At 46.4% G+C, this 10,519-nt stretch overlaps 1 protein-coding gene across 2 annotated transcripts in view; it reads left to right on the top strand.

Moving 5' to 3' along the window:
• DOCK1 (dedicator of cytokinesis 1) overlaps positions 1–10,519 on the top strand; it is a 463,294-nt gene that overhangs the window by 16,542 nt on the left and 436,233 nt on the right. The window contains exons 8-9 of one of the 2 annotated variants that reach the window (XM_024751569.1): positions 2,178–2,250; positions 5,553–5,632. In XM_024751569.1, the coding sequence (XP_024607337.1) occupies positions 2,178–2,250; positions 5,553–5,632 (153 nt within the window). Of the gene's footprint in view, positions 1–2,177; positions 2,251–5,489; positions 5,633–10,519 lie in introns of both variants that reach the window. The other variant, XM_024751568.1, reaches the window with a different exon arrangement.

Raw genomic sequence — 10,519 nt, 5'->3', positions numbered from 1 at the left:
CCTCCCTATCCCACCCCTCTAGGTCTTCACAAAGCATCGAGCTGATCTCCCTGTGCTATGCAGCAGCTTCCCACTAGCTATCTATTTTACATTTGGTAGTGATTATATGTCAATGTTACTCTCTCACTTCGTCCCAGCTTCCCCTTCCCGCCCCCCGTGTCCTCAAGTCCATTTTCTACGTCTGTGTCTTTATTCCTGACCTGCCCCTAGGTTCTTTGGAACCTTTTTTTTTTTTTTAGATTCCATATATATGTGTTAGCATATGGTATTTGTTTTTGTCTTTCTGACTGACTTCACTCTGTATGACAGACTCTAGGTCCATCCAGCTCATTGCAAATAACTCCCTTTTATGGCTGAGTAATATTCCATTGTATATATGTGCCACATCTTCTTTATCCATTCCTCTGTCGATGGACACCGTGGTTGCTTCCATGTCCTGGCTATTGTAAACGGTGCTGCAGTGAACATTGGGGTACATGTCTCTGTTTTGAATTACGGTTTTCTCAGGGTATCTGCCCAGTAGTGGACTCTTGGCTTTCTTAAGATGGACCCTCATACCTGAACATAGAAACGCTTGGGCTCTTACTTTGGGGGTGACACCCCCAAGTCCTTCATTCTTCCCTGGGCAACGGGGACCTTTGATGCCCAAAGTCCCAATCACAGCGAGAACTTTCTTCACCAGGACCTGTGTGCTGAAGCCCAGTGAGGGAAAGACATGGTGATGGGCGATTTCAACGCCTTTCCCTCTGAGATTGGGCTGGGGGCCCAATGGGGCTGTCGCTCCCAGGAAGTAGCAGAGCTAAGGCTGCTTTCAACTTACTGGTGCTCAGACCTAGGTTTTGTTTCTTGCTCACATGCTGCCTTCCTGCCAGTAGTTGCTGGGCTCCTATATGTGTCCAGGGCTAGAGATGGGGCTTTGACAAGGGAGCTGGATTATCAGAGAGACTCATAGTCAGCTGGTGGGATGAGTCCCAGAGGAGAGAGGTCTGCGGACACAGGAGAGCTGCTCACTGCGGCCTGGGCTGCAGGAGGTAGTCTCCTGGGTTCAGACTCACTTGTTCTGACCCATATGGAGCCGGTTGTCTGAGCTGCTGCTGCAAATGCCGAAGGCTGATTGGACTTGGGCTGAAAAACGAGCTCTATTTGTTGGTTCAGAACTGGTGGTAAAGATGTAGTCTTTACATTTGGTAGTCTATGTATGTCCATGCTACTCTCACTTGGCTCCAGCTCCCCCCCCCGTGTCCTCAAGTCCATTTTCTACGTCTGTGTCTTTATTCCTAACCTGCCCCTAGGTTCTTAACAACAGGAGGGATGCTTCTGTTCTGGTCCTGCAAATCCCTTCCCCCTTTTTAGGGTGGAGGGAGGTGGTAGAAATGGACATTGTCCCCATTTTTAATATGTGATTGTATGTTGTCAAAGAGGGGACCGTGCAGAAGGATTAAGTGAGGCGTGTTGCTCACTTACCTGCAGTCAGTTGTGGTAGCCGAGCAGAGACAGAGCACGTGTCCAGTGCCCCTAGGGCTCTTCTCGGGGTTCCTCGCTGTGTTGGTCTGAGCTGGGCATCGGTGATGTTCCAGCTGCCAGATTTGGGGCAAATTCATTCAGGTCTTTGAGCCTAGTTTCCTCAACCATACAGTAGGTGAGTGAGGGGATTAGCTGTCCAGTGTTTCTTGAAATGGTGTCCGCGGATGCCAGCACGGGGTGGGTGAACCGTAGCCACTTGATGTACTGTTTCCTTGCTGGGGCCGTGCAGTGGCTGATGTGAGGCTCCAGAACGGTGCTGTCCAGTGTGGTCGCCCTGCCACATGTGAAATCAGAGTAAAAATTCAGTTCCTCCATTCCACCGGCCACATTTCAGATGCTCCTTGGGATAGAACATTTCATCAACACATAAGGTTCTATTGGAAAATGCAGCTCAGTCGGTGCCAGTTGGGTAATAGACAAAGGAATTTATTAAGTGGAACTCTGCTGTTTAAGCCCCAACCCCATTTGGGCTGGTGTTTCCTGATAACTTGATTGGTCTTTCAAACGTGGAAATACTTTAAACTTGAATATAAGAAAATTCCACCAGTTTATGCTTGTTGTGGTCAGGGGACATTCTGATGTTCTTTTGTTTGTTTGCCTTCTATGATGATAGCATTTAAGCAAAACCGCCTCTGTTCTTTTCTTGTCCCCAGTGATGGATGTAACAGATATAATAAATGGAAAAGTAGATGATGAAGACAAACAGCATTTCATTCCCTTTCAGCCGTAAGTATGGGGCAAAGTACTTAACCAGATAGAATGTGGAAAATGTATGTTTGTAATAATTATGTTTATGATTCAGTTTATAAATTCAGCACAAACAGGAATTGATTATTGAATAATAATGAAACATCTGTTTAGTCACTGCTCTAGTGAAGGGCATTTTTGTAGTCGCAAGAAACCTGGGTTAAAGTTTATGGTCTTGCGAGTAGAAGATTTTACGTGTGATCCCTGACGTGCCTTATCATGTGGGACACTCAGAATTACAATTCCAATCTGAGCATGCATGTTTCTTTACATAATTGATTTATTCTAGTAGCTATTCACATTTTCAAAGTACAGTAGTTTCACATTCCTCATGGGAAGTTGCTGTCTTCAAAATAAAAAAACTGCACACAATAAGAATGAATTCTTTTGTAACTTGTGATTTTCCTGTCTCTGGGGCTGCCTCGAGTGGACGTTGTCTGTGCTTGCCATTTTTAGGGTTTGTGTAGTTCTGGCCTGAAGTCTATAGAGAGGTGTGCTTGGAAAGCACTTGGAGGAGATTCATTAAATTGATTATCCGATTTGAAGGTAGTTCCCGTGGAAAAGGTTGAAAGAATTGGTGTTATTTCCCTGGAGATTAAAGCCAGAGGGCACGTGGATAATGGTCTGTAGTCCCTTCAAGGGCACTTCTCCACCTTAGACAGAGAGAAAGGAGGAGGAATTAGAGGGGTTTAGGTTAACTACAAGAGGGGGCTTCCTCCTGGCGGTGTGAAATCTTACAAGACAGAGTAGAGGATAAATTGAGTTAGAATGACCTGTCATAGTGCCCTGCATTCTGTCTTTTCTCCTCATTTCTCTTTCTACTTAAGTGATTCCAGGCTTGAAAGAAATTTTATTTTAGCCAGTTCTGGTTGTTTTCAGGTGTTGGCTGAGGGGGTTTGGAGGTTGGCGGGTGGCGGGGGGAGTCCTGTCCTGGGGGGCTGGGGGAGCAGGAGGTGGTCTCCCTTTGCACCCCTGTATTTGCACGACGGACCGCGCCTTCAGCCCCGGGCTTGAGAACCACTTGTTTAAGGTGGAACAGAGTGGTTTCCTTTACAGGCAGGTGATCTGGTCAGACAGCATCTTGAAGCATGGCTCAGTAGGCATTTAGAGTAACAGAAAACATTGCATTAATGTGCTTGAAACTGAGGTTCACTTTTACGTATCTCACCACACAACTGGAGGCGAAGGTTTTTGTGGCTTCATTGCTTTAGATTTATTCTTCTGTCCAACACTGTAACCACTAGCCACATGTGGCCATTTCAGTTCATGAAAATTAACTAAAATTAAATATTTAGTGCCTCCATCACACTAGTTCCATTTAAAGTCTTCAGTACCACAGGTGGCTAGTGGCTACCAGATTGGTCAGTGCAGGTAGAGAACATTCCCGTCATCATAGAACGTTCTGTTGGAACGTGATACTTTGGAATCATACCTGGTGAAGAGAGTTACAAAGGGAACTCCATTCTGCAGAATCTGGAAGTTTCTTTAGTAAACAAGGAGAACATAATCTTGGAACATGGGCAGATACTGAGGTAATAACTAAAACACACCATTATAAAACGATACTATTAAGTTGCCCATGAGAAAAACAGTGCAGCCCAGTGATGTTTGAATGCTGTTTTACTCATTAGACCTCAGAGTTTCTTGATGCCCAAACGCACCAGTGCATTGAAATTACCTGTTGCCTACTAGTGTCTTCTGGGAAAAGTCAAGGGAAAAAAAAAACTTGGGTTACGGTTTGAGAAGTGAAGGGGGTTAGTTTTAGACTCACTAATCTCAGTTGCACCGGGACTTGTTAGGACCTACTTGAGGTGGTATCTTGCTGCCACTTTTTTCTCTCTTGTAGTGAAATGTCCACTTTAATTACATGTTCACTTCTTACTGTAATTTGTAACTTCTTGCTCCATTAAAGGAAGACTGATACACAGATTCATATGTTCAGTGTTAGAAACAAAAGAGAAGCATGATTTTAATAGCAAAATAAGCAATGGAAGTAGTTCTTTGGGAAATGCCATGCTAATGAAACCCATATTTTCTCCATTAAAACTGATTTTTTATACCACAGGGTAAATTTTAGGGAAGGAAGCATAGAGTACATTTCTCTCTCTCTGTTTTTTTTTTTTTGTTGTTTTTTGCGGTACGCGGGCCTCTCACTGCTGTGGCCTCTCCCGTTGCGGAGCACAGGCTCCGGACGCGCAGGCTCAGCGGCCACGGCTCACGGGCCCAGCCGCTCCGCGGCATGTGGGATCCTCCCAGACCGGGGCACGAACCCGCGTCCCCTGCATCGGCAGGCGGACTCTCAACCACGGCGCCACCAGGGAAGCCCTCTCTTTGTCTTTCTTAACTTGGTGAAGTAAATGAAAACAGCACTCAGCTTTCTTGAGTAATGTGGGCTCAAGTGATGAATAGCACTTGTCCTAGTTTCTGGAAATAATTTTAAACATTATATACCTGATGTACATTTTCTTGCTTGTTACATATTGTGCTTTGCTGTGCTACACGGTATTTCCCTTTGCCCATGTCGCCTGTTTGTTTCTATTTTCTCAGTCCTGGTGCAGCTTCTTTTAAAAGCTCCTGATCCATGAGTCCCCAAAACATTGATGATTTACATTCATAATTGTGTCAGTTTTACTCTTCAGGCATGGTAGTTGTGTTCTCTGAAGATTATACCACTCTTCACACTTAATTATTTTAGGCTATGTTGAGTACACAGTCTGATGGAGCAGAGTGGTTGCTACCCAAGCTTCCTAAGCAGTTAGGTCCGAGGGATCTTTTGTTTTTTTTTTTGTCTTGGTTTTGCTTTTCCCTTCAAAGCACCCACCCCTTGACCTATGCTATATGGTCAAGAATTAATGAAAAAGAAGAAATGGTCATAAACATTCCTTGGGATTAAATGCTGTTCAGCCATGTTATTTTCAGATAAGTTCCCTTTTTGTAAGTTGTCTGATAGACACGGAGTGGTGCTCTGGTTCACTTTTATTTCCCGGGGATGGGGCCGACCTCGTTCGCTTTACTTCTCTTGTGCGGTTCAGCATTTTCCTGATCGATGCTCTTCCCTGTCTCTCTTGTCACCTATCCTGTCCTTTGTCGTGCATTGACTTGTGATGACTCTCTCTCGCACTCGGTGATGATGATCTCTTGTGTTCCCTTGTTACCGTGACCTCTGGGTCCCTGTGCCCCTTTGTCTCCTGTGGTCTTGGTCGTCCCGTGCCCTCCAGGCTCGCGTTGGACGACGCCATTCGACACAAGCCGCTGAACATGTCATCCCGTTTTTCACCCAGGGTGGCGGGGGAGAATGACTTCCTTCAGACTGTTATAAACAAAGTCATTGCTGCCAAAGAAGTCAACCACAAGGGCCAGGGTATGTATTCTGTGGTTTTGTTTCTATAAGAGTCCTTTTGCATGAACTTGGGAACATGCTGTGGTTTGAATTTTAGTTTGATGATGATGACGATGATATTGATGATGAAAATGACAACAGTGGTGATGACAGCTGTGACGCTGGTAATGACACGATGATGATACGGTGATGATGATGATGGTGATACGGTGATGATGATGATGGTGATACGGTGATGATGATGATGGTGATACGGTGACGATGATGATGATGGTGATACGGTGATGATGATGATGGTGATACGGTGATGATGATGATGGTGACACGGTGATGATGATGATGGTGATATGGTGATGACAATGATGGTGATATGGTGACGATGATGGTGATATGGTGATGATGATGGTGATATGGTGATGATGATGATACGGTGACGATGATGATGGTGATGTGGTGATGATGGTGATACGGTGACGATGATGATGGTGATATGGTGACGATGATGGTGATATGGTGACGATGATGATGATACGGTGATGATGATGGTGATATGGTGACGATGATGGTGATACGGTGATGATGATGGTGATATGGTGGTGATGATGATGGTGATACGGTGACGATGATGGTGATGATACGGTGATGATGATGGTGATGATGATGATGGTGATATGGTGATGATGATGATGGTGATATGGTGGTGACGATGATGGTGATATGGTGGTGACGATGATGGTGATATTGATATGATGATAACGACAATGATGGTGATGATGACATTGATGACGATGATGACAACAGTGATACTGAGGGTGGTGACGCTGATAATGATGCTGGTGGCAGGGCTGGGTAATGATGTACTCGCTGTCCCTGATGTATGGCCTGTGAGGGTTTTCTTGCCGATCATCTTTTTTTAACATCTTTATTGGGGTATAACTGCTTTACAATGGTGTGTTAGTTTCTGCTTTATAACAAAGTGAATCAGTTATACATATACATATGTTCCCATGTCTCTTCCCTCTTGCGTCTCCCTTCCTCCCACCCTCCCTATCCCACCCCTCCAGGCGGTCACAAAGCACTGAGCCGATATCCCTGTGCCATGCGGCTGCTTCCCACTAGCTACCTACCTTACGTTTGGTAGTGTATATATATCCATGCCTCTCTCTCGCCGTGTCACAGCTCAGCCTTCCCCCTCCCCATATCCTCAAGTCCATTCTCCAGTAGGTCTGTGTCTTTATTCCTGTCTTACCCCTAGGTTCTTCATGACATTTTTTTCCCTTAAATTCCATATATATGTGTTAGCATACGGTATTTGTCTTTTTCTTTCTGACTTACTTCACTCTGTATGACACTCTAGGTCTATCCACCTCATTACAAATAGCTCAATTTCGTTTCTTTTTATGGCTGAGTAATATTCCATTGTATATATGTGCCACATCTTCTTTATCCATTCATCCGATGATGGGCACTTAGGTTGTTTCCATCTCCGGGCTATTTTGCCGATCATCTTTGTAAACATTGCTGAGAGCCAAGCTCCTGGATGAGAGGAGAAAACTGACTAGGATACGATGAAATGTTTGGAAAGAGCCCAGGGTTGATAGGACTGGAAGCATCTCCTCTGTTTGCTTTCCTCAGACTTCTCCAGCCACCTCCTCTGCTCAGAACACTTGAATGACTTCACAAGAGAAGAAAATAACTGTCCACTGCCTGTGATTTCACCTTGCTGTTTAGAGACACAGAGACATTCAACATCACCCACCTCCCCACGTGCTCTTCTTCTCGCTGTTTTTTTTCTCTTTCACTCGTGTTGTGAACTAATCACTGCCACCTTGTTTTCCGGGGCTCCCGCACCCCGTACCCCTGAGGAAGTGGCTCCATTTCGCAGACTGGTTCCCCTTCAGTTTTGTAATCGAGGGGATTTCTCCTCTGCTCCCCAGCCTGCAGTCATCGCTTTTAATCCCACGCTGACAAGTTTCCCAGCGGCTGACCCTCTGTTGGCAGAGGCAATGAATCGATCACCACGGGCTGGTGACAGCTGGCACTCGGCTGGCCAGGAGGGCTGCCGGAAAACAAGTGTTTACTGAGGCCCCGCTTCCAGCTGGAAGGGAAGTTGGGGGAGTCACCTTCTGAGTTGCTGTGACCTGAGGCTGCTTTCAGCACCAGTGGGAATATCCATTCCTGAGTCCTTGATTAGATGCAGACTTAACCATAAACTCAGTAGAGCTGAGGTGAACAGACCTGCTTCATTGTCTAGTTACCTTATGTCACCAGACTTTTAAGCAACAATTATCTTGATTCATTTCCCATTGTTCTAAGGGAGAGCGTGAATCAAACCTAAAGAGTGTCCTGGAGGAATTAACAGCCCCTATCCCTCTGCAGGGATTTTTTTGGCTTTCTTTTGATATGAACCACCCCCCTTCCCTGGAAAACAACAAAACAAAAACCCCAACCCAAAACGTTAATGAATCGTGGCCTCTCTAGACAGAGAATTTTCAGCTGGCCCAGGACCCGTCTTCTCATAAATTACCAGCCCTCCCAATTTGCACTTTAACTGAAAACTGCAGGGAGATCCAGTTAAAGCTGTTTGATGAGAGCGCTCTGAGGCAGTGGCCCCAGGCCCCAGGCCCCCGGCTCCTCTTGCAAAGTCATCAGAGTTTTGATACACTTTTATTACAGAGTCACACAGGAGAAGTGGAGACTGGTGGCTGGCCAGCAGGAACTTGCTCACAAAGAGGACCGTGGCCCGCCTCTGTCAGTCTCACTGGTATTGTGGCCAAAATCTGTGTCGCAGAGATGGACTGTTGCCAGGGGACCCCGATTCCTTGAACTCTGGGGGGAGGAGGGGTGCTTTCAGGTCACAGTGAGAGCTAAGTGACAAGAACATTGATTGTTTTCAGAGGGACCGTTGGTGCCTTCCTGAACCAAAATGCCCTTGGGCCACATCACTGGCTCAGGTTGACCTTGAACCGGAAGTGATGGAGTGACCTTTCGCCAGGGCTCACTCTCAGGCCTATTTCAGTGCATTCCAGGGAGAGCTGAGAGGCCCAGGGCCCAGTGAATGCAGCATGGAGCGAGCTGCTAGGTTTGCGGGGTTTTGCCCAGTGGAGCCCCATGTTTCCATCCATGGTGACCCATCAGTTCACACTGTCAAGTGCACAGAGCTGTGGAAGGGACTTGGAGGGACATGGCCTGTCCCTTCTGAACTGGTCTCCAGGCTTTGGCCTAGTTTAGGTTAACATCTACATGTTTACTTGTTGCAATGGACATCTTTTATATTTAGCCCAAATTATTCTGAACCCAGAGGCGCTGGGTATTTTATGTGGACGGTGAGTCCTCATACACCCCCAGACATCTGCTCCTGTTGTTTGAAATATAGCATATGCTAATAATCCCTTTTGTGTTTAGTTACTCTGGTTTAGCAAAAGTCAACCTAAAATACACTTTTCCCTTGAAAATTGGCCTCATTTCCTCCTCTGAGGAAAGTGTTTGAAACCCACCGTAACAGGGCAAATTTAATCTCTGTGTTTAAATTGTGTTATAACAAGTTGTGTCACCAAGTTATTGGTTCATCAGCTAGTTGAGCAAGCTGGTACTTGTGAGAAAGCAAAGGTGTTGGAAAGACATCTTTACTTTTACGCTCTTAAATAATTATCTCAGCACGTCCTGCAAGTCCTTGCAAAGTGTCTTCGAGTTAGATTTATTCTGGAGATATTCCTTCCTTTGTGAGGTGTCGGGACTCAGACTCCTAAGATTTAGCTGCGTCCTGGTGTCCCCAGCAGGGAACAGCTTCATGTCAAGTGTCATGTGCAGTGATAATTCCCCTTGCACTTCTGTGAGCGTCCCTTTTCCCTGGTCTGCTCTACTGGAGGACAGAGCCAGGGGTTAGGTGCCCGGCACTCCAAGGGTCCGTCTGTTCACTCATCCTTCAGGTCTGGAGCTGTGCCAGCTTGTGGTGCTTCTTTTTAATGTACATTTATTTATTTATTTATCTGTGGCTGTGTTGGGTCTTTGTTGCTGCGCGCAGGCTTTCTCTAGTTGTGGCGAGCGGGGGCTATTCTTCATTGTGGGCTCCTCATTGCTGTGGCTTCTCCTGTTGCGGAGCATGGGCTCTAGGTGCACGGGCTTCAGTAGTTGTGACTCTCAGGCTTTGCAGTGCAGGCTCGGTAGTTGTGGTGCCCGGGCTTAGTTGCCCCGCGGCATGTGGGATCTTCCCGGATCAGGGATCGGACCCATGTCCCCTGCATTGGCAGGTGGATTCTTAACCACTGCACCACCAGGGAAGTCCCGCTTGTGGTGCTTCTGTGTGAATTAGAAAGAGATGGTCTGTCCTGGGTGAGTGGGGAGACGTATCGCTGCCGGGATACACAGCTTGGTGAGCAGAGTGCAGGCTGGATGTAGCTCCCACTTGCCTTTCTTTGCTAGTTGCCTTGTGCAGTGCACATCCTGAGCAATGATACACGTGTCCCTGCTGGCGTGCTACCCCCTGACGACTCTTTAGAGACCTGTTTTTATTGGTTATGCTTCTCTCCTACTTCTTCAACTCTCTCTCTCATGATCGGGAATTTTATATCCTAAAAAGAAAGAAAGGGGAAAAATATAGAAGGAAAGAAAAGAAAAGGAAACAGACAAAAAATTCTCCCTCTGTCTCTGTATTGACTAGCTCTTGACTCCACTGTTGATTTCTCAGTGGAATCTTTTGCCTGCTGTCTGCCCTTCGTCTCCTGTAACTTCTCTGTCTTTCTCCCAGCAGCGTTTGCCCCTCTCCTCCCCCAGGAGGGCTCCTGCTGAGGCCCACCCGGGTTGCTCCGTGCTGCAGACACTCCCCTTTCCTCGGGCTGCATTTTGTGCCATCGGCCACAGTGATGCCACCCGCACCTGGTTTTCTTTTTTCTCTGCCCTCTGCCTACC

Source organism: Neophocaena asiaeorientalis, unplaced genomic scaffold (assembly GCF_003031525.2).
Source record: "Neophocaena asiaeorientalis asiaeorientalis breed wild unplaced genomic scaffold, Neophocaena_asiaeorientalis_V1.1 scaffold108, whole genome shotgun sequence".
NCBI lineage: Eukaryota > Metazoa > Chordata > Mammalia > Artiodactyla > Phocoenidae > Neophocaena > Neophocaena asiaeorientalis.
This window is presented reverse-complemented; position numbering and strand designations above follow the sequence as displayed.